Source organism: Trichomycterus rosablanca, chromosome 7, assembly GCF_030014385.1.
Source record: "Trichomycterus rosablanca isolate fTriRos1 chromosome 7, fTriRos1.hap1, whole genome shotgun sequence".
Lineage (NCBI taxonomy): Eukaryota > Metazoa > Chordata > Actinopteri > Siluriformes > Trichomycteridae > Trichomycterus > Trichomycterus rosablanca.
This window is the reverse complement of record NC_085994.1, coordinates 32304740-32330219: the sequence shown is the minus strand read 5'-3', so window position 1 is coordinate 32330219 and position 25480 is coordinate 32304740. Positions and strand designations below refer to the sequence as shown.

Below are 25480 nucleotides of genomic sequence, written 5' to 3'. Positions count from 1 at the left end.
TAATTCACTTCACTTGCATGTCTTTAGACTGTGGGAGGGAACCGGAGCACCCAGAATAAACCCACGCAGACACGGGGAGAACATGCAAACTCCACACAGAAAGGACCCAGACCGCTCCATCTGGGAATCGAAACCCAGGACCTTCTTGCTGCACTGTGCCACTGTGCCGCCCTCATTGGCTGGTGTAAAGACGTAAGGAAGTTGTGCAAGCTGCCAAAAGTGGGCATTGGAAATATCTAATACTGACACACCGCAAGGAAAAAAAAATGCTCAATGCCTGACTAGCCGTTTTTTAAGCTATGGAATTAAGATAAAATTCAGATCAATTAACATCTTAAACTCTTAAATAAACGTGCTTAAACTCAGAGCTGAAGCACTAATGAGTTTCTCTAATTAGCCCAGAAGGGCATAGTGTTAAAGCAGAATTTATTTGCTAATAAAGCTAGAATATCTGCATAAACAAATTAGCATAAGCAGAATCCCTGATGCACATTATAGGCAATAAGTGGCTAGCTACTAAATGCAATGTCAACCAAACTAGTGCTAAGAGCTCTTAACAACAAAAGAACATAGATTTGTACAATATAAAGTGCAGGGTATCACCGCAGTGCCCTTCAGTGCTAAATAAAGGTTGCAGAAATTTCATACAGATCCATGACAAACAGGGAATTTCAGACAAAGTAAATAAACGTAGTAGTATACTGCATCATTAAATATATAATGTCTCAAACAAGTCTAGGAAGCACCAGGCTCTGCTCCCTGTAAAGTGTGTGTGTGCGTGCATAAAAGACAGAATGCTTGAGTGTGTTGAAAGTCACAGACCCTTCTGATCCTCCCCTGCTTTAAAATGTCTGATTCTGAACTTTCTGTAGAGCAACCATTAAACATTTACAGGTACTTTAATAATGAATGGACCAGAAGAGGGGAGCTATGGCATTACCAAAAATGTTTAAAGCAAATCTGCCTACGCTATGGCAAATTCCAGAAAGACTACCATCAAATATTAATACTCCAGCCGCTCCCTGACGGCCCAGTATTGGGAAATTTGAATAGATTGGGACAGGCTCTGACAGAAATTATGTTGTTAAGTTACGAACAGTGACGCACTGCAGTTTCCCAGTATGGACGAAAAGGGATAACATTGCTGGCCATTTAAAGCGAAGGTAATGCTACAGGACAAGCATATTCAACATAATGCTAAATGCTGAAACATAATGTAATGAAACATAACATAATGAATGCATCTCATACATGTTGGAAGTTTGTATGTATTGTTTTGTGTGATGAAGAATAAAAAAATCAGTTAAAAAAAAAAAAAAAAAAAAGAGAACAGGTTGACGGATTAATTTTCTTCCCTTCTTTTTATTTATTTATTTATTTATTTATTTGCATTTTTCCCAATTTTTCTTCCCAATCTAGTCGGATACAATTAACCGACTACATCACGAATCCTCTCTACTGATGCTTATCCCCACTTCTGATTGAGGTGAGCGAGACTGTCACACGCCCCCTCCGACACGTGTGCAGTAGCCGACTGCATCTCTTAACCTGCGTGAGGCGAATTCATATGCAGTTCAGCTTTGTATACGGAGAGCCACGCCCTTTCCACATTATCCCTCGACTCCATCAACCAGCCAGCAGACGTCGTGATTGCGTCAGTTATGAGGTCCCTCTTCGGCTTCCCGCCCTGTATGAACGACAAGCCAGTCGTTGTTCATGTAGGCACCTAGCCCAGCCGGATGGCAGAGCTGAGTTTCGAACCGACAAGGTCAAAATGTCAGCTCTGGTGTGCTATAACATATGCATAACGTAATGCTAAATGCTGAAAATGTAAATGTAAATAATGCTAAGATAGATGGTTGATCATGCTGGCTAAATGGCAAGTAGCAATTACGGTACATTGTTCCTTCCGGGTTATCTGCGTAAAACTTGGACAGCTTGTGACAGGATCTCCAAATAGTTTGCTCTTACAACACCGATGGGACGCACTAAAGTCGCCATTCGTATAAGGCAAGTTGATATGTTGTCAGCTGTGAACCCAGCAATCACACTTAGTGCAGATTAAAACGACCAGTTCGAGACAAAATAAGAGTGGTGATTTCAGGCTGCTTTCAAGAAAACACATAACAACTGGAAATATGAAAGGGAGACATTTGCTTATGGTCCCTGGCTTCATCGTTTAGCTGATTGAATATCTTAGACATATAGACCCTAGAAGCTACATGTTGAAATCTCTTTTGTATGAGCTATTCTATAGATGATAAATGGTAATTAACGTACTAGAACTCACGTGTGCAACTTCGATTGCTGCTTTGTGTAATATAAATGATTAAATAACTGTAAATAAGGCACCCAGCTGGCACAGCGGGATATTCCGCTAGCACACCAGCGCCGAGATTCCGAACTCCTCGGTTCGAAACTGAGTGCTGGGCGCCATCCAAAGGCATAATTGGCAGTGCCTGCAGCAGACACGGTTCTGCTAGGGCGGGATACCCGGACTATGTGGGTGGAGTCTTCAAACGCTGTGTAAGGACCCTAATTGGCAGATAGAATGGCACCTGTGCAGAGTGCATAGGTGAAAAAAGGTTCCGCAAAGGGCTGCAGGCAGGTCCAGAGGAGGAATGAGCAGCAATATACCCGTCCTCAACTGCAATCAGGAATCCCCCAGCAGCGGAAGATAAATTAACTACGCTAAATTGGAAGAAAATGCATAAATAAAATAGAAAAATATGCAAATAATAGATTCAAATACTATATAAATCTATTATCAATATAAATGTATTTATTTAATTATGTTTAATAATTTATTTAATTTATTTAATATGACTATATTATATTATTATAATAGATGCTTTGGTACTTTTTATCTGGTAGTTTGGTCGTTTTTAATCTGCTTTCTTATGAATGTATGTACTCTTGCAGAGTTCTCAGCTTGCACTAACTCTTTCTTTAATTCTTCATACACAACACATACAGGTAACTGTAATTCTCTAAAACTTCGTCCCTCATATGTGACAGAAGATGGTCCACTATTTAACATCGGATTAAACCTGCTCTCCCATCAACCTTCACGCCTTACCAAGTACTCTAATGGCAACACATGAAGGGTCTTCATGTAATATTAATCAAATAAATGCAGGGGGGAAATCCAGGGCAGGGTGGAGTTCATCTGTCCTGGCCTTTATAGCAAGGGGGAATGGTCATCTGAAGGTTACATTTACCTATTAATGATGGAATAAGCTCTAAGGCAGAAATAGCATGAAGTAGCAGAATTCCAGTGTGTATAAGAGACAGTAAGAGACAGTAAGAGACAGCATTAAATCTCATAAAAATAGAAAAAAAAATAAACATTCCAAACTTTTTTTGGAACTACCACCTGCCACATCTTAAACACAACTTTTATTCATCATACACTAGGTTTAATACAGTAGTACCTTGAAACTCAACGTCAATTGGTTCTGGGACTGGGGTTGAGTTTAAAAGGCGTTGAGTTTCAAGGTATTTTTTCCCATAAGGATGTATGGAAAACCTGTTAATGTGTTCCATGGTCTTGTGGACGTGCATATATTTTGGGCATATGTAAAATAATGGGGTTGTTTTTGACACACACTGAAAATGACACAAATATAACATAAAAGCAGCTCAGGTGGCGCAGCTGTAAAGTACGCTAGCTCACCAGAGTTGGGGTTTCGAATACATCGTATCGAATCTCGGCTCTGTCTTTCCGACTGGGCTGGGCGGCTGCATGAACAACGATTGGCTGTTGTTCAGGGTTAGACGGTAAGAAAGTCAGATCATAGGTCCTCAATAACTGGTGCGAGTGCGGCCCCTGCTGGCTGACTGATGGCGCCTACACAGGGCTGAGGAATAATGCTGGTGGGGGGTGTGGCCCTCCATACACCGTGCCCGTCAAGTGTATGAACTCGACTCGTGCAGGTGAAAAATGCACTATCTGTACTGACTGTGCGTACCGGAGGGGGTGCATGTCAGTTGAGAGGCGTCCTCAGTCAGCGGTGAAGGGTCGAATCAGTATAGAGGATGCAATCAGGGTAATTGGACACGACTAAACTGGGGGATAAGGGGAGAAAAAAAAAATATATATATATATATAATATATAAAAAATATATATAAATCATAAATACATGGAAATAAAAAGCTGATTCTTACAATTTCTCAGAACCCTGAGCTGTAACACAAGTTTAAAAGTGAAACAGAAGGAAAATCCAGCTAAACACAGATACACGCTTTCAGAGTGAATCTGATGGTTACTGCACACAAATGCAGATACGTCTCATATGCACACTTTGATGACGTATTATTAAAGAGCAGCCAATTCAACATCTGAATGTTAGATAAACTCGAGAACAAATAGGAAACTGACATGGACATATGGACAATGTACAAACTCCTCACAGACTGAAGGTAAGGATTGTTGCTGAAATCTTGACAGGAGATGACAGAAGAATTGGCTTGGTGTTTAGAAAAGCACAATGAACACGTTATACTAATACTGGTCTTGTTTTTTTGGTAGAAGGGTAGCAGCCCTTACCTGTCCTGGTCTTGGAGTTGGTCAGTATCTCCTGTAGTCTTTCCTGCAGCTTGTCTGCTCTTTTGCGCTCTAGATGGAGCTGTCGCTTCAAGTCTTTAAGCTGTAAGATACGGTTTTAATCAGGGAGACAAAACAAATCAGCATTATTTAAAATGTAGTTCATATTTAAGCAATAGAACACGAGAGGGAGTGTGTTATCGCGAATAACATCACAGCTGTGATTTGGTCGCAGGCACGAACCGAAGGCGAGTGCCGTAGATCATCACAGCCGTGATGTTATTCGCGATAACACACGACCTCGAGTGTTCTATTGCTTTTATACAACAGTTTTTACAAAATAAAGAAAGAAAATAAATCAAAGAAGCCCTGAATTTCATATTAAATATGCTTTAATATTGACAATACCTTCCACAACTAATATAAAGTTTAACACTACAAAGCAGACATCCCAAGTTGCAAAAACTCATTTCAGGGAGGTAAGAACAAGAAGAAGAAGAAGGCAAGAACCTCCGAAGGGAAAAAAAGAAATAAAAAAACCTCTCGCACACACCAATGGATATGGATGAAAACAGAACTACTAGGAGCTGCTAACTGGCTTAACTAACTGTTCGCGTTACAAACACATTAATGTTCCCTAAATAGTGCACTAGATTGTGTATCAGATCATGTATATATGTTCCCTACATAGTGCACTAGATAGTGAATTAGACAATTGGTTATGTTCCCTACACAGTGCGCTAGATTGTGTATCAGATAACGGATTTAAAACGTGATCGGGAATAAAGTCTGTGTCGCCTGCGTGCGCGTTCGTGTGCATGAAGCTTGACGTTAATGGCAACGCGTCAGCGGAGTAATACAGTTGTGGTGTGAAAAGACCGTGCTGCTATCACGAATATCAGCACGTTTAGAACGCTTCTCAACCAATCAGATTGTAAGGTCGGAACTACCTGTTGTATAATTGCATTCATTACTTTAACATGCAATCTTAGGAACAGTGACATACAAAATGCTGAAAGTGTAGCACTCACAAACTAAGTCTACACATTTAAATTTAAATCTATAAGTCCTTAAGTAGGCAGTGATTAAACACAAGAACTAGGTTTGGTTGTGTGCTCGTACATTCTGATTATTTGTGAAACCAGTTGTTTTGCTGCTCATATAGACTTTGATATATTTATAGACGGATGCTCTCTCAGAGCAAATAAAAGGATGTCTTTTATCACATTATCGTGTGAACAATACGTGCAGAACTATCTGAATTGAAGTCCAGATCAGACACTCACACACTCACATCTCACCTCAAACTGAACCTCAACTCATTAAAGCAATGAAAATCTACACTTTGCTTCCGGCCTTGGATGCTTATGGATTTTTTATTGGATTAATTGGATAGTGGGTTGAAAGTGTTAGATAATTACAGCTGATATGTTACTGAAAAGAAAGGAATAAATAGCACTGGGTTTTATTTATTTATTTAGATGTTTTATGCCCTGCTTACACAGTGATTACATTCACAAATAGAGTTAGTTAAATTAGGTTGCTTCTTTAATGTGCTAGGTTTGGTCATATACAGATAGAAGTATGTTTGTCAGACATAATGTCATAGTTTTGGTGGTACTGTATCAGCATAATCCTAATTTGCCAAAAATCTAATGTGCCTGGAAAGAAGTGGCTTTTTTTTTCTTTTTTTGGCTGCACCCATACAGCGGATCATTCTGGTACTCATACTAGACTTTCCACTGTTTTACACTAGATGCCTTTCCTGATGTAACCCCTCTTTTTTTATCTGGACTAGGAACCCGAACTGCTGAGAGTGCCACTGAGATTTAAATCCTGAATCTCAGCGGTAGTAAGATAGTGTGTTTTACTGCTGCACTGAAGCCCTAGAACTAAAAAGTCAAATATCTAAATTAGGGCTGGCACCAATCCGATACTCAAATCACTGGATCAGATATCGGAAGGAAAAAAATGTGTAATCCGATCCGATACTGATGATGTTTCCACCCCCATGCTTCACAGTAGGTATGGTGTTCTTGGGTTTTTCTTCTTCCTCCAAACACGACGAGTTGAGTTTTTACCAAAAAGTTCCATTTTGGTTTCATCTGACCACATGATATTCTCCCAATCCTCTTCTGGATCATCCATATGCTCTCTGGCAAACTTCAGACGGGCCTGGACATGTACTGGCTTAAGCAGGGGGACACGCCTGACACTGCAGGATTTGAGTCCCTCTCGGCGTAGTGTGTTACTGATGGTAGCCTTTGTTACTTTGGTCCCAGCTCTCTGCAGGTCATTCATCAGGTCCCTCCGTGTAGTTCTGGGATTTTTGCTCACCGTTCTCATGATCATTTTGACCCCACGGGATGAGATCTTGCGTGGGGCCCCAGATCGAGGGAGATTATCAATGGTCTTGCATGTCTTCCATTTTCTTACAATTGCTCCCACAGTTGATTTATTCACACCAACCTGCTTGCCTATTGTAGATTCACTCTTCCCAGCCTGGTGCAGGTCTACAATTTTCTTCCTGGTGTCCTTCGACAGCTCTTTGGTCTTGGCCATGGTTGAGTTTGGAGTCTGACTGTTTGAGGCTGTGGACAGGTGTCTTTTATACAGATAACGAGGTCAAACAGGTGCCATTAATACAGGTAACGAGTGGAGGACAGAAGAGCTTCTTAAAGAAGAAGTTACAGGTCTGTGAGAGACAGAAATCTTGCTTGTTTGTGGGTGACCAAATACTTATTTTCCACCATAATTTACAAATAAATTCTTTAAAAATCCTACAATGTGATTTCCTGGATTTTCTTTTCCTCATTTAGTTGAAGTGTACCTATGATGAAAATTACAAACCTCTCTCATCTTTCTAAGTAGGAGAACCTGCACAATCAGTGGCTGACTAAATACTTTTTGGCCCCACAGTAAATAAACTTAGCAACCATACCACCTTTGTAATAAATGTATTGCTTCTTAATTGTATGCACCATCATCAGCAGCAATAACTGCAAATGTAAGTCTCCTTTAATTCTTTCACACGTGTGGAAAAATTTCATCCCTCTTTTTTGCAGAACTGTTTAAATTAAATGCACAAGCTAAACTAAAAGCACACAAATCAAAACTTATTTAAAAACTGCATTATGCCTCGGAATAACTGAATGTCATTAGTTCAAGATTAAGTATCCTGTTAGAGGAGCAGAAAAGCAATTACCTGTGTTTAAATTCACTTTCTGGGAATCCAGAAAGATGGAAAGTCCTGACTCATCAGAGTTAAAGTGTTTGTGTGTGTGTGTGTGTGTGTGTGTGTGTGTGTGTGAGAGAGAGAGAGAGAGAGAGAGAGAGCAAGAGAGACAGAGGGGAGAGAGAGAGAAATACAGGGGGAATAAATAAGCCCACTTACTGCTGAACTGCCTTTCTTCTCCAGAATCTTCTGTTCATCTACGGTGTCTCTTATCTCCTACGCAACACACACAGGTCAGTGCTAACAAATCATGTAATGATTGAACTAATGAAACACCAACGTTTTGCAGCACTGACAATGTTGCATCATCCCCAAGGAGTCTCCTCCAGCAGATGTGACTCAGACTGCATTACAGGTCACTTCATAAGAAAGCCATACTAATACTGAGTAGGACCCCGTCACAAAACCATATTGTGGCATCAATCCCAGAGTAAAACTAGCTTTGCCAGTTGTACATTCATAATGGGAATCATTGGGTCTGTCCGAATTTTACGTCATCCTACATACGCTCCAGAGAAAAGGCTGTCCGAATTCTAAGATACCTTAAAGTGCCTTTTTTCAAAGCTATAAACTGACAGAATAAGGGGGCATCCAATGCTTCCTTAGCAGTGAAAGCAATCCCAGCATTCTGTGCGGCACAACAATTCTCACAAACATTTCAATTATGGTAGACAAATGCGGAGCAACAAAAGGAGTTATTTTAAATGTAAATAACTGCTCATTGCTTTGTATAAAGTAGGGCTGTTGTTAATCACGTTAACAAACACGATTAATGCGTGAAAATTTTAATCGAGATTAAAAAAATTTATCGAGAATAAACTTTTTACTCAAACGATTTTTTTGGGCTATGTTTGTGTCACTTTAAACATATGTCACTGTGGTAATTTGCGCTGCTTTAACACAGCAACATAGTGTTTATACTAGAGATGGAAGGATCGATCGGCTATGTATCGAAATCGGCCGATTTTTTATCAAAATATGTGATCGGCCGATATTTCCTAAATTCAGCAGATCCGATCGCGTACTATATAAAGATCACCTCCATGTTAAGCTTAACAGCTCAGTGGATTGATCCAGACTTTGAGCTACAAAGCGCCAACCATCGCATCACCATTCATCAACCATCGCATTTCACAAGCTAAAATAACATAATTAACGTTGCGCATCATACATACGATGCAATTTTGCTGATTGAAAAACTTACTTTAAAAAGATAATTCAACCCGTTCCCATCTGAGTCGATTCTATGAGCACATGATATAAATTCGTGGTTCACTTTGGTAAATCGTAAACCGTTCTAGCTTTTGATGTAGATGAGAACGGAAAACGTTACAGAGCCAATCAGAGGCAAAGGTTTATTAATTACTAAATTCGTTAGTTCAGGATCATCTGCTCTGACTGACAGAAAACTTTTAGCTCCACAGGCAGAACGAGTCTGACTCGGTTACCGCTCTGTGGTAATAGCAGTTTAATTAAGCTTTTTAATGTAAGAGAGTCACACAGAATGTTCTGTAGTAGTTGGTGTTTATTTAAAACCACGACATTTAATTAATAACAGTAAACACGGAGAGATAACTGAGAAGAGAAACTTACGCTTCGCATAAAATGAACCGACTCCTGAATCACTTATATCGATACTGTGAACAGAGCGTCTCTCTTAAAGACACACACACGCCGTTGCTTTTGTCACCGGTTTATCTTCACTGTTAGGGTCAGTATTTTTAAGTTTTTTTCAGACTGAACTGGATAACATTAAACCTGCGTGTGTGTGTGTGTGTGTGTGTGTGTGGTCAGTTAGACTAATGAAATATGTCTCCTGTGGGTGAAAAAATAAATTGCTTTAGTTTTAGAAGTGACATTCCCCCCCCCCGATCGAAATCGACTATCGGACAATCGCCCTGAAAGGAGATCGGAGATCGAAATCGGTGCCAAAAACCCCGATCGGTACATCTCTAGTTTATACTGTAGCGATAATACCGGTCATGAGTTACAAATTACTCCAGCTCCTGCTGCTACATATTGAGAAATGTAGCGTGTTTTTGAATAATAATTTTGGTTTTCAAAAAGCGTGAGAAATCATCACTAGACAAAATCACAGTTATCAATTGATGCTTTAATATCATCTTTGGTCAGAGCCGCCTTTGTCTCATCGAGTGTCTGCGCGCACAGATATGGGTTACAGGCAAAATGAGCTCAGACAACTTTATTTCAAATGAATTTGGCTGGAAAGCCCATGGACTGTACACGTCGTGGGAATATTACAAACACTGGTGTTAAATAGATCGCAATGGACTTTAGACGCTTTAACATAGTTAACGATGTGGGTCGACATGACGTTATACGTGTTGCATATAGAAATGGTTCATTGTAGTACCCTGAGCGCCTGTTTTCAGTGGCAGGGTTATGAATGGGTAAAGATCCTCACTTTTGTCAGATAATGTGAAGACTTGTCATTTTAAATAACTGGCTGAAAGATGGGTAGCTGTAGATAGATGGGTAGATGGGTAACTCTATAAAGGCATTGACTGGCTTTCCAAAAATGATTTAAATTTAATAATTTTACCATAATTTTATTTTTTTTATTGCTAAACATTTCCTTGCAATAAAAATGTGCAGAACTGTTCAAATTTTGCTTAGTTATTTTTGCAGTCGATTGATCACGATTAATTTGGCTCTTTAATCGCGATTAATCTCAATTAAAAAATTCTGTGTGACAGCCCTAATATACAAGTGTAATTTATTTACAAATCTGGGACAGTTTAATTGTTTTTAGTACATGGAGGGAGATGTTAGTTGGCATGCCAGCTTTTGTTTGAATGGCCTGAGGCTGACAGTGTTAGCTTAGTAAGTAAAACTGTGGTGACATAATCGCTGTCTAAATAGTGTGTCTTAATAATCTGCTTTATAAGTTTGAAGTCTTATTAGAATTCTCTCTACTAAGGCAGCTGTCTAGGTAGGCAGTAAGCAGCTCACTGTAGGTTTTCGGACAGACTCATTGTGTCACATCTTAAAGGTGCTTTATTGGATTCAGATCTGATGACCAGAGAGAACACTGAAATACACTAAATTCACTGTCCTGTAAACAATAGCATATTAAGCACTTATGCTTTATGGCATTCTATTAGGGGCTCCAATGTGTGGCAAAAAAACCCCCACATTTTTACATTGTTACACCACCACTACCAGCCAGAAGTGTTGGCGCAAGGTAAGCTGGGTCCATGTACTGCATTTGTGCTGTTTATGCCACCATGCTCCAATCTATGCGTCACAGCAGAAATCAAGATTTATTAGACCAAGTGACCAAGTTTTTCAGAGCAACGTTTGCTCATTTGTGCATTTTAAATGTTCTGGTCATTTGTCTCCGACCATAGCAAATCAGCAGTTTCTGACATACTCAAACCAGCCCATCTGTATCCAACAGGCATGCCAGGATTGGAACTGTGTAGTGAGTGCTGACCGACTGCAAGTAATAACTAAATGCAGCTATTGTAATTTAAAAACAGCAGCTTACCGTTGGAAAACCGTTGGAAAATGTCACTCTGGCGGTCACTGAGCTTAATGTAGTGCTACCCATTCTTATGCCAATAATTATCTATGCAGATTGCATGGCTGTATACTTTATTTGATGCACCTGTAAGGGTTTGGTGAAGCTGAAACCGCCAAAATGGTCACAGTGTATGTACACATTGTTGTGCTTCAAACTATGTAGTGTATATGCATGGAAGAACCTGACAAACAAGATTTCTTTTTGGTACCTGTTTGAGTTTAACGATGGTGTTATTAAGATCCTCTCTTTCTTTTTCCATACTGGTGATCTGTTCTTTCACAGCATTCATCTCACTTGCTTTCTCCTGCACAAATAAAAACACATACGTGATCGTTTCCGGACCACCTCAGAAAAGCACTCATTCGATATAAACTCCGCCAGTTATTAAACTGAAAAGCTACTGAAGTGGGATATTCAGCAATTACACGTGTGCTCTTAGGGACGAAGAACATTGGCTCTGATAAACCAGCTGTTGCGCAACAATTAAAGTAAACACAATTTGAAGTCGCTGATTAGGGAGGTTATGTTCGTCCTGGGGTTCTGAGGTGCTTCGATAGCACTGAATCCCAGCAGTAAAGGGCTAGCGCAGTTTACCACTGTGATCCAGGGTTCAAATACCTAAATCCCAGGTTCAAATACCGGTGACTATGTCTGGGGAAATATTGGGGGGTGGTAAATGCCCCGCGATGGATTGGCACCCTGCCTGAGGTGTGTTACTGCATTGGGCCCAGTGATCCTGTGGAACCATGACCCCTACCAGGATAAAGCAGTGGTACAACATGAAAATGAATAAATGCATTAATTTCCTACTAGAGTAAATATATTTCATTTATACTGTTTTCATTATAGAGTCTGTCAAGGGTTTTGACAAACACTAATGATATAGAAATGTGTGGTATTAGTAGTGGAGTACAGCAGTGTTGTTGGGATTTTTTACATACTGTATGGATCAATAGTAGAAGGAAAATAGAGCTCCAAGCAAAAACATAAAGCCAACAGAATCTTATGATCAACAGCTCTTCACTAAAAACTGACACACGCTTAATAAAATAAGTTTTAGTCTTAAACTGTAATCTTACAACATGTGCCAGTGTTGGGGTGGTAAAAATGACACAGGAAATGTAGTAGGAAACTGGAAATGATTAATTTGGGAGGAAAAAGGGAGAGGAGATATAACATTAAAAACATTAAATGAATAAAGAAAATGCTTTGGACAGGGTGCCAATCCACTGCAGGACTTTGACCATCCCTCCCCCATAGACACAGTCAATCAAGTCTGTGTGTACACCCGGCCAGTTGGTTAGCATAATAGACCAATGCGCCACCCAAGCACCTTAACTTCCATTTTCACACAATAAAATTCAATTTGCCATATTATTGGCTATCAATCTAAAAACAGGTGAAGCATCAGTAATGTTTTGATATCGGTCAGCTTCTTAGCAAGAAGTCACAAGGTGCATACAGCAGATTTAGAAAGTATTCAGACTCCTTGCACACTTACACTTAACTTTCCTGCTTATCCATCTACCTACAGAGGTATTTTGGAGATGGGGTTAAATCCCCCATTCTACCTCAAATACAAGCCCTGCTTATCCATCAATCTACGAAGGTATTGGTGGTGGTGTTAAATCCCCCATCATAACTCAAATACAAGTTATCCGTGAGAATACAGGGTTTCACAAAGGTATTTATGTGCTGTCATATTCCCTATAATAACTACAGGAAACGAAACAGGTTAAAATCCTGCACTAATTAATGTCTTGCTCCCAATCCGTCTTGCCTTCCCGAACAGCATGATGAGCTTAAAATCCTGAGACACCAGTGACAGGCTGATTTACAAATAATTCCTTTTTTATTCACTTTTTAATCAATCATTTCTTTTAATTAGACTGATTAATTTAATTTGAATTATTGTGCCATTTTCTGTCCTGTAAAGCACTTTGAACTGCTGCTGTCTGAAACGTGCTATAAAAATGATGATGATGATTATTACAACACCTAATCACCCATAATGAAGTGAAAACATATTTAGGTTTTTTGAAAATAATCATAAACTGAAATTCTGAATTGGGTAGCACTGTCGCCTCACGGCAAGAAGGTCCTGGGTTCGATCCCCAGGTGAAGCGGTCCGGGTTCTTCCCGTACGAAGTTTGCATGTTTCCTCCGGGAGCTCTGGTTTCCTCCCACAGTCCAAAAACATGCAGTCAGGTAAATTGGAGACACTGAATTGCCCTATAGATGAATGGGTGTGTGTGTATGTGTGTCTGCCCTGCGACAGACTGGCGCTCCGTCCAGGGTGTTACTGTGTGCCTTGCGCCCATTGAAAAGCTGGGATAGGCTCCAGCACTATCACGACCCCCCCGGCGACCTTAATTGGATAAGCGGTTATGAAAGTGAGTGAGTGACGAGTGAATAAGAATTTCACTCATTCATTCAACTCATTGAAGAAGCCACTTTGAATACAATAACAAGTCTTCTTTGATAAGTCTCTATATGCTTTGCAAACCTGGATTTAGGTTATCCCACTCTTTAAGGTCTATCAGATTGAATGGCAAGCATCTGATATCTAATAAGGTCAAAAGTCTAAAAGACTAAAAGTTTAAAGACTTGCAATTGTTTTGGTTGTATAAGTAATTGAGTAAACTTCAAGTAATTGATATGCCGAAAGGAAAAATGCAGCCGTCTTTTAAGTCTGCATGCACTCTGGATGGTATTTTTTCAAGAATGTTCCTGAATGTGGCTTCATACAACCGTCTCCTATCCCTGTCACTGAGAAGCACCTCCACATTATGATGCTGCCACCACTATGTTTAACTATAGGGATGGTAATAGCCAGATGTACAATGCTTGTTTTTTGGCAGGCAATCTTGGCCAATTTTTGTCTCACCATACCAGATAATTCTTGTCCTTATGAGTCCTTCACACGCTGTTTATAAAGCTACAAGGGCCAGAACTGACAGCTCAAACTCATGAGTCCGAATCTAAGCACTGCTACCTGCAGGCTGAAAACCTAAATGGACAATAATTGGCTTGTCCAGGGGTGGAAATGCTGGAGGGGATTCCTAATAACTGCCGCTGTTAAGACCTGGTGGCCGATCGATGGCACCTGCTGGGGGATAATGGAGATTGGTGCGTGACTCTCTGTATACTATACAGATTCCCCTATGAACCCTTTGTGCAGGTGAAAAGAAGCATTCAGCTACTGCACACATATCGGAAAGGGTGTGCTGGTCACAGCCCTCTTCAGTCAGGAGTAAAGCGGTGAAATGCTATCAGGTAACTAGATAGACTAAGAGGGAAAAAAGAAAGCTACAAGTGGGTTGTGCTTTTACTTTAACAATGGCTTTAGACTTGCCACCTTGCCATAAATACTTATAGGTGATTAAGTGTAGCATAAAAGGTAGAAATTGCTGTTATATTCATTTACAAATCTGTTTATACAACACAGGTGAAGTCAAGAATCCACTGTAGACTTCATCCACAACTTCATTACTTTATGTTTACCAAAGTCGGCAAGTTAAAAACAGGAGTGTGGGAAAAGGTCTGTAAATACACACTTTACCTCAAGTTTAAGAGTTTGATCTTTCTGCAGTCTCTGAATCTCATCTGTATGTTCCAATTTATTTTTTTCCATAGTCTCCTGTTGAAACACAGACACAGAAACACATGATCGATCCAGGAAGGAGACAAAAAACATCTGAAGCATTAGCATCACGTAACCAACTACAACAGCAACACTGACATCCAGTGGTCAACCATTCCAAGGTATCCTTACAAAGACAAGAAATGCCATCGCAGTAATGGGAAATACTACAGATGGCATTATGAAACACAAACTAGAACTTTCAAAAGTATAATGCATGATCATATATCATACATTTTAGCATTTGATTGAGTTGGATTGATTTATGATATTTATTTAAATTAATATTTCATTTTTTATACCTACAGCAAAATGATGTCATGTGATCACTGTCACATAGTAAACACTAGAGATGCACGAGTACCGATACTGGTATCGGGTATTTGCCCGATACCGCGCTCATTAACTTGTACTCGTACTCGCAAACGAGGCTCCGATACTAAACATCCGATACCGTGCGCCTAGTGCACGTTGCTGCGTTAAGCTACCCAACAACTCGATCCGACCGGCTTGCTGACCGCTCGGCGACTGGATCAAGTTTTCTAGCGCGTCAGATATCTGATCCGAGTTGTGCGACTGGGAATGAGTGACATGTCGAACCGCCAATGAGAACGCAGGATACAGCGTGAGGGGAAACGCAGAAGAGGAGTGTAAACAGGTGGGACAGGGGCTTAATTAATATAGTTTATATCAGAAAACACCGGCTCACGCAAGTTTTACAGTATTTCTGATTTGATCGTCCTCTACAAAACGTAACACCCACGCTGCATTGAAAAATTATTAGTTAACCTCCAGCTCACTATAGAACAATCCATACTGTTCGTGTTGCCAAATCCACTCAGATTCATTTATTTTTCCTCTTTGATTTTACGCCTTTTGATTTTGCACATCAGCGCACAAACACTTTGATCGCTCGCTACTTCTTGACGTGCATTTTTGCACGTGGTATCATTAAACCCCTCGTCACTTCTCACGTGTGTTTTTGTAAAAGAAAAAGGAAAAAAAAGGGAGACCAGAGAAGCTCGCCTGCGATTCCAGTTGGTGATGGATCGTGTAGTGTGAAACCCCCTATCGCCGGTCAGTCGTGTAGTGTGAACTGTACAGCGACCTGACCACTTGGAAAGTCGTGTAGTGTGAACTTGGCATTAGCGATTGAGAGCCGAGTTTTGATCGCCGAGCCCGAAAATCAGGGCAAAAATCGTGTAGTGTGAACTAGGCATAAGTGTAAGCGCTCGGCGACCGGATCGAGTTTTCTAGCATGTCAGATATCCGATCCAATAGGTATCGGCAAGTACAAAAATACACGTACTTGTACTTGGTTGGGAAAAAAATGGTATCGATGCATCCCTAGTAAACACTAACATTTAAATCTGAGATTTTTAGCAACCAAATATGGTGCTCAGGTGGCATAGCGGTAAAACACATTAGCCCACCACCGCTGAGATTTCGAGCACTCTGATAGGAATCTTAGCTCTGCTATCAGGGTGCCTACATTGTCTTGAGTCGGAGGGAGGGCAGGACAAAGGGTTTTCTCATTACTGCTGCAATTGCGAGTTCTGTCGAATGGTCGATAGTGTCTGCGCAGAGAGGGGTAATAATGAAGATACTGATCCCTGTGGAAACATGCCTTGTGCGGGTAAAAAGAAGTGGTTGGCTACTGCACACATGTCGGGGGGGCTTTTATGTATGGCCCTCCTCGGTCAGGGTGGGAGATCTGCTGGCTCATAGCAGGTTCTGCTTGCTCATAGACTGTGTCTGCACAGAGACTGGGAATAATGTAGATCAGTGCGTGACTCTTAGTGCGCGAGACTGATTCCTGTGGGAACGTGCCATGTGCAGGTAAAAGGGAGTGGTTGGCTACTGCACGTGTCGGAGGTACGGCCCTTGTCGGTCAGGGTGGGGACTCTGCAGCAGTAGAGAAGATAGAACTGCATAATTGAATCCGACTAGATTGGAAAAATGAACTAACACTGAACTAAAACTTTTAGTAGTATTTTGACAGCACTAACTAGCACACACACATACCTCAGCCTCCTGAAGTCTGCGTTCAAACCAGCCCTTGGTGCCCTCCATGGACTGGACCTGAGCCTGGAGCTCTTCCACACTCTGCTGTAGACCCTCCAGCTCTTTAGTGCGAGCCTACAACACACAGGATCCCAGACACAAGAACAGATTTACATCAAATACCACTCTCTTGTACTACATCCTTTTAATTCCTCTCCCACTGCGCATTGTTTATTTTAAGCTGTTACCCTTCTAATCTCCCCCACTTTAAAATCTCTTTAACTCTTAGCGCAGGGTGTGATCAAAGTTATAAACAGAATTGCTTCCTTTGTTCTGTTAACAATGTTCCTGAAAAAACGAATTCGGTATTTTTAAAGTAAATGGTATTTAATATAATTGTTATTGGGCCCTCGGGCGGCACAGCCATCTAATCCATGAGCCTGGTATCTCAAGTTCAAGATTCAAGAGTTTTGTAGTTACACTGTACAATGAAATTCTTACTTTGTTCGTCCTCCAAACGTCAAAGTATTATACATAAAAACAAAAATTAAACTAACACAATAGAAAACTTAGTATAAAAACTTTTTAAATATAAACTTAAACTATAAAAACTTTTATATACAATGAGTAAAAATAGAAATAAAAGTAAACTAAGGTGGTAAAAAAAGGCACATAGCAGCAGTTGTTTAAGGTGCAGAAAAATTGTGCAATGTTTAATAATATAGCAGCATTTTAAGTTATTTTAAGTAACTTTTAAGTTGTTTGAGTTGTTTTAAGGTACAAATATGCATAGCAGCAGTCATACCTTTATGCAGCAGTTAGATACCTTAAGTTAGAGCCTTTGCAGTGCTGTAAAGTACTTATTACAATAACATGCTAAACACCCGGTCACACCAGAAACTTACCGCTCACATTGCTTTGATAAAACTTTAACTTAACATTTTAGCCATACCTTACATGTACGTTTTTAAACAAGTTATGAATTTAGTTTGGATTTGCAGGCTTTATTATTTATCAGGATTTTAATGTCATGTTTTACACACTATGGTTACATTCATGACAGGACAGGTAGTTACTGGTTACACAAGATTCATCAGTGCAAGTATTTGATGTCAAACACAGTCATGGATGATTTTGTATCTCCAAGTCATCTCACTTGCATGTCTTGACTGTGAGGAAACAGGAGCTCCTGGAAAAAAAAAATCCACACAGACACGAGGAGAACATGCAAATTCCACACAGAACCGGACTGCTCCACCTGGGAATCGAACCCAGGACCTTCTTGCTGCGAAGCGACAGTGCTACCCACCGAGTCACCGTGCCACCCTTGCTAAATTCTAAATGCGATGTAAAGTCCCAAAAAAAAAGTACATGGACACAAAGTTTTATACGCTTGGTGACTGTAAGCAGTTTACCTGACCTTTGAAGCATTGTAGACTAATTCAAAAGCAAGTAAATAATAAAGTACAAGCATGTGTTCAAACTAATTCAGACGCTGACACCGGCTGGTCGATAGAACCGCTGAGATTTGAACATGGATCTCTGGTTCCCATAACAATGTATTGTACATTAGTGTATAACGGTAATACATCATAGCTGGTGGCACTTGGGTGGCACAGCGGTAAATTTTACTTGCCCAAGCGTATATCAGTGTAACATAAATATAACAGGCCAACACAGTGGAGTAGGTGTGCTCTTAATTGCAGATGGGAATTTGTAGGTCAAAGTTCAACAAAATGAAACTCTAACCCAAAATTCTATTTTTTTTTGTTTTGGTGCAGGTCATTAAGGTTTCTCTTCCCCAAACTCATTAACTTTGTATTTATGGACCACACTTTGCACACAGGGGCACAGTAATGCTGGACCAGCAAAGGGCCTTCTTTAAATCGTTGCCCCAAAGTCGGAAGCAACTAAATTGTGTTATTTTTATATTGTTTTTGTTGAGTTTCTTTAACTGTTATGGGTATACTTGGAACACCTAAACCAGGCATGTCCAAAGTCCGGCCCGCGGGTATACAGCCCGCACCTTCTGTCTCAAATTACATTACTTGTGGCCCGCCAGCACAGTCAAACAGAAAAAATTATAAATTATCGTCGCTGTCTGATTAAAAATACTTTTAGCGGTTTTCACTTTTTTTTTTTACGTGTTGATTTGTGGGTATAAATCTGTCTGTCCATAGCAGCGAATAACAAAATGATTAATGAAAAGATGAATAAAATGCACTCTTTAACGAGTATCTTCATTGGCTGCTAGACCTGTCCATCAAACCGCATATCTCCGCCTCCTTCCACTCCGGTACCGTTTGAGAAAGAAGTGAAACTCGTTTGCTGCGTGATGTTTCATCTCTACAGTTTATTCAGGTTATTCAATCACATGGTTGTAAACATGATTTATATTTGTGATGTTTGTAGTTTTTTAAAAACACATTTGTATCTGATATTTATATGGATTAAGCGTTTACATGGACTATATTAATTAACACAATGTAACTTTTATATAGCTACAGTCAATAACTTGATTTACAGTAATAAAGTAATTTATTTAATAATATTTTTACTAATTAATTACTAATTTATTTAGTAATAAGTAATATTGTCTGGTAACTTGACTGTTTCAGGTATTTATAGGTATTTAAATGGTAATTTAGAACAGTATATCCCAGTCATGTTTCTGCACAACACAGTATTAAAATGTTCTTAATAGATCTATGAAATAATCGTATCTGTGTTTTGATGCTTTATTGATGCACAATATTAGATCAAAATATTTTGAAAAGCATGATTTCTGAGTTAGCCAGATAACTTAAGCACAGTGTCAAGGATTGAACGTCTTTTTTTCTCTTTTGTCTTATGGTTATGTATGCCAGGAAATACTCCAAAGGTAGCCATGCATTGTTATAGTTTAAACCCAAACCATGTCTGGCACCTGAATGCTTATATTTGGTTGTTGTTCACTGTGTGAAAATAAAATGATTAAATAACAGCATATTATATGCATATTTTACTGTTTAAAATGACGTCATCAGGGACTGTTGGCCCTCAGGCACTTTCACTTTATCAAATCTGGCCCTCCTAGAAAAAAGTTTGGACACCACTGACCTATACCCAATAATTAAAAGGAGTGTCCACATACTTTTAGACATAAAGTGTATACTTATTATTTGAAAGAAAAAATAATGCACATTACGTCACTGTCATGTCACTTCATTCGTGATTTTTGACTTTTCTGACCTTCTCATCACGTAGCTGGGCACGGATCTCCTCCTCCGTGCGGTTCTTGTCCTCGTGCAGGCTGCGGAGCTCCTTTTCATAGCGCGCCCGGATGCTTAGTGTCTCCTTTTCGTGCTGGAGCCGCAAATCACTAAGCTCCTCTTTGTGCCGGGACTTCTCCTGCGCCGTCTCGATAGCCAGCTCGTCCAGCATGGCCTTGCGCTTGTCTGCTGTCTGCCGTGGGAACGAGAGAAAGGACAGTCAGGAGACACAGATACTACGGAGAGGTCAGTCCAGGAGACGCCAACAATGCTGACAACGTCCAAAACACCACAGGTTGCTGACATTAACATTAGTCCCATTTGGCAACTCACACACGCCCCCACACACAGATACAGTCTCATAATTACATTTTGTGAGCAACGTGAGTAATTCAAACCTAGTAACAACTTAAACATCCCACAACTCACACTGAGGGAATGAAAATATTTTCAGGCTTTACGGAAAGCACCTTAGTGTAATGAATAGGGATGCACCGATCCAACTTTTTCAGTTCCGATACCGATCCGATACATATACTTTGCATATCGGTCGATACCCGATACCGATCCGATACTATTGTTCAATTAATAAACCGTATACTTTATCATGTGGGAAAGACTTATGCCAAGTTCACACTACACGACTTTCCAAGTGGTCAGGTCGCTGTACAGTTCACACTACACGACTGAATCTCTTGCACCCGGGAGTCTTTCAGTCGGTGTATATTTCACACTACACGACTGATCGGCGATAGGGGGTTTCACACTACACGATCCATCACCAACTGGAATCACAGGCGAGCTTCTCTGGTCTCCTTTTTTTTCTTCTTTACAAAAACACACGTGAGAAGTGACGAGGGTTTTAAATGATACCACGTGCAAAAATGCACGTCAAGTAGCGAGTGATCAAAGTGTTTGTGGTCTGATGTGCAGTGTAAAATCAAAGAGGAAAAATAAATGAATCTGAGTGGATTTGGCCACACGAACAGTATATGGCTTGTTCTGTAGTAAAGTGGATGTTAATTAATAATTTTGTAATGCATAATTTTGTGTTATGTTTTGTAGCGGACGATCAAATCAGAAATACTACGTGTGTGTGCCGGTGTATCCTGATATAAACTATATCCTCTTCTGCATTTCCCTTCACGCTGTATCCTGCGTTCTCATTGGCTGTTCGACATGTCACTCATTCCCAGTTGCCCATCTGAGATCAGATATCTGACGTGCTAGAAAACTCGATCCGGTCGCCGAGCGGTCGGCGAGCCGGTCGGGTCGAGTTGTTGGATAGTTCACACTTAGCGACTGAGAGCCGAGTTTTGATCGCCGAGTGATCGCCGGAAAATCAATCGCCGAGCGAAAATCTGGGCAAAAATCGTGTAGTGTGAACTAGGCATTAAGGCATCAGGATTGACTTAAACATTACTAAGTTTGCAAAACAAAATATAATTAACACAGATATAAATGTACTAAACTGCTATTTATTTGTCAATAAAATAATAAACAATTGTGCAGGACCTTGGCACAGCATTCAAATTCAAAATAAAAAAGGCAAACTTTTAAATCTATCAGCTGAAACTGAAGTAGTTACACAAACAGTAATCAATCTTATTTTTTAAATATGTAGTGTAAACAGTAATTCAAAATCTAGCAGCGGAAGAAGAACCTGAGAATAAACGAATACATTGGTACAATACAATCAGTAATCAAACACTGTAAACAAGCAAACATCTAGTGCAATTCAACATAAAGGGTGTGTTCGAAAAGCTAGTGTGCTCTCTACATAGACGCATTTTACGTCATCCTGTGCGCGCTCCCGAGAAGGAGGCTGTTCCAAATCTTCTCTCTTTCTCTCACAGAAAAATAAACATGGCTGACGGTGCGGACAAACGAATGGAGTTATTATCAAACGTAAATAAAATATTACTGATTTTTAACTTGTATAAACTTGTACCGAGTGTTTTTATTTGCAAGTTCGGGCTTGTCAGGAAATGTAACCGTTATCGGTACCTGAAGGGAGGTGTTATATTGACGTTAGCGTGCTGTGCTACCTCAATTCATTGGTTTTAATGGCAAGATGCTGAACGCAAAACCCGATGGAAGCGCTGTTCGAATAATATAGACTTATTAGAATCCTCTCTACTGAGGCAGCGTATCGGCCCCAGGGATCGGCATATTTGATCGATCTCATTTTGGTAATATCGGCACCGATATCCGATCTTAATATCGGATCGGTGCATCGCTAGTAATGAATACGCAGATCATGCATCACCTCCATAGGTCGGTGCAGCCAATACTAATTTTTACCATCAGGTAACCAGACAGTGATATTTTAATTAAATTAAACAATGAAAGGGACACATTTTGTCAGGATGCAACTTCCTTTCTCCCATCTGGCTCATTCCCGTTGTTTATTTTAGTTATCTGTGATAGTCTGAAGGCAGAACTCCAGCCCCATTCTGTACATTCTCCCAAATATTCATTGGCCATGCTCTTAATCAGAGTCATGCCCTTTTCTTTAAACCTCAATTTAAAGGCATGTACTATCTAGTATCTGTGAAAACACAGAAAAGCTTCCGTTTGCTTGCCAACAGCTATTCCCTCTTCTAACATTCTGAGGAAAAAACCCAGACTCCTTTGTCCTACTACAAAGAGGGCACACTTTAATCTAAATCAAAATCTCCTCAGTTGATGTAAAAATCGAACGGGCTGAAGATAAATCCAGCCTACAGCCGTGTCTCTCAGGTTAACTGAAACAGTCATGGTCAAAAAGTCATGCTGCTTATTAAAATTTAAAGTAAGCACAGACTGGTTATGGAGGTTATGGAGGTAAAAAGAAGTTAAGAGCAGTGATTGTCAACTATTGATTATCTTTAAAGGTAGGATATGATTAGATCTTTAATTTAAAATACATATACAGAAATTAGGGTTTTTTTGCTAATCCATGACCGGTGATTTGCAAGTACATGCCAGAATATACCACAATGACAGTAACTGTGTGTGCAGAATTAGACTCGAAGCCAAATGGGAACCGGCACGTTTGACTATTTCCTCATAATGGAAAAGGTTGTTGTTTTTGTCCATATGTCTCACTGATAAAAACCCACAGATGTATTAAGAAGATTTCTGTTCTGCATTCGTTGCCCAGAACCATTTGGGTCATGCAGCGGTCTAACATGTTAGCACACCACTGCAGAGAGTTAGCTGCAAATCTCAGCTAAGCCACCAAACTGGCCAGGTGTCCACACAAACACAATTGGCCGTGTATGAGGAAGGGACTTTTGGATGGGGTGTTTTTCCACTGCTACGGCAATATACGGTCTACGAGACAATACGGACTACAAAACCATACAGTCTACGGTTCATGCACATGTGCGAGTTGGCTGGGGTGGGGCTCATATAAAGCTTGTGGCTCTATTTGTACGTTATATGTCTCTGGGTGAGATCGCAACAATTGCAGGTGATGTTTTATTTATTTTATATTTTACTAGGATTTTAACGTCATGTTTTTGGTTACACTCATGACAGGACAGGTAGCTACTGGTTACACAAGATTCATCAGTTCAAGTCTTTAATGTCAAACACAGTCATGGACAATTTTGTATCTCCGATTTACCTCACTTGCACGTCTTTGGACTTGGGAGGAAACCGGAGCTCCTGGAGGAAACTCACACAGACATGGGGAGAACATGCAAACTCCACACAGAACGAACCTGGACCGCCCCACCTGGGAATCAAAGCCAGGACCTTCTTGCTGTGGCACGACAGTGCTACCCACCGAGCCACCGTGCCGCCCTCTGGCAGGTTTTAAGAAGCATCTGCAGACTTTACATGGTGCACGATCTGAAAAGGAGCATGTAGTGATCTTCTCTCAAATGTGCTAAGTTCTCTAAAACTTGGACAAAAGTGGACTCACATGGCCGGACGTCCGCACCAACACGTTTCTGTGTGTTTGAGGGAGGGAAGGTTGGGTGGTCTACAGCAGGGGTTTTCAACCTTTTTGGACATGCGCCCCTCCTTCGTGTGCAAACTGACAAGCTAAAATAACGTCATTAACGCTGTGCACATCATACATACGATGCAATTTTGCTGATTGAAAATATTACTTAAAAAAATTAACACAGTCCGACGCCATCTGAGCCGATTCTATCAGCACATTATATAAATTTGTGGTTCACTTTGGTAAATCATAAGCGGTTCTTGCTTTTTGATGAAGATGAGAGCAGAAAACGTTACTTCACAGAGTCAAGCAGAGACAAAAGTTCATCAATTACTAAGTTGGTTAGTTCGGGATCATCTGCTCTGACTGACAGAAAACTTTTAGCTCCACAGGCAGAACGACTCTGACTCGGTTACCGCTCTGTGGTAATACTCAGTATAATTAAGCCTGAGCTTTTTAAGGTAAACGAGTCACACAAAATGTTGTTTAGTAGTTGGTGTTTATTTACAACCGCAACATTCATTATAACAGTAAAAACAGAGAGATGACTGAGAAAAGAAACTTACGCTGCGCTTAAAATGAATTGACTCCTGAATCACTTATATCGATACTGTGAACAGAGCGTCTCCCTTAAAGACACACACACGTCCTATAACAGCAGTTGTTGCTTTTGCCACCGGTTATCTTCACTGATAGCTCTATTTTGAAGGTTTTTTTCCAGACTGAACTGAATAACATTAAACGTGCTTGTGTGCGTGGTCAGTGAGACTACTCAAATATGTCTCCCGTGGGTGAAAAATGAATTGCTTTAGTTTTAGAAGTAAAGCACTCGCGCCCCCCAGACAAGTACTCGAGCCCCCCTTCCCGGGGGGCGCGCCCCACAGGTTGAAAACCCCTGGTCTACAGTACTCCTTGGCCAGAAAGTGTGCAAGCAACAGCGTATGAAGAGTTGATGATATACCTATCTGTATGTGCTGCTTTTATATATCAGTTGCATAAAACTGAACTACAGGGTGCTTTGAATGTGAAATGCTTTAGAATGATGAGTATACCAAACACTCTGTGTTAAAATGCTGCCCAGGCCGGCAGTTACCTTTAACATGGAGCAAACTGTGATGTGTTTGATTAATACCTTTCTGACTTCCTCTATGTCTTGCTGTAATTTGTCCTTCTCCAGGCCCAGTTCAGAGATCTGCTCTAATAATCTGCTGCTGGCACGTTTCGACTCCTGCAGAGAACAAAACCCACACAGACACAAACACACACAAAAGAATGAAATGACTTATTTTCAAAAAAGCTGAAAGCTCAATTTACAG

General features: G+C 40.3%; 1 protein-coding gene across 2 annotated transcripts in view; it reads right to left on the bottom strand.

Annotated features, from left to right (window-relative positions):
* gripap1 (GRIP1 associated protein 1) overlaps nucleotides 1-25480 on the bottom strand; it is a 126984-nt gene that overhangs the window by 70768 nt on the left and 30736 nt on the right. For both annotated transcript variants that reach the window (XM_062999233.1, XM_062999234.1), the window contains 7 exons: nucleotides 25297-25392; nucleotides 20208-20420; nucleotides 16998-17111; nucleotides 14892-14969; nucleotides 11538-11633; nucleotides 7942-7998; nucleotides 4551-4650 (listed from right to left, as the gene is read on the bottom strand). In XM_062999233.1, the coding sequence (XP_062855303.1) occupies nucleotides 4551-4650; nucleotides 7942-7998; nucleotides 11538-11633; nucleotides 14892-14969; nucleotides 16998-17111; nucleotides 20208-20420; nucleotides 25297-25392 (754 nt within the window). The remainder of the gene's footprint in view (nucleotides 1-4550; nucleotides 4651-7941; nucleotides 7999-11537; nucleotides 11634-14891; nucleotides 14970-16997; nucleotides 17112-20207; nucleotides 20421-25296; nucleotides 25393-25480) is intronic.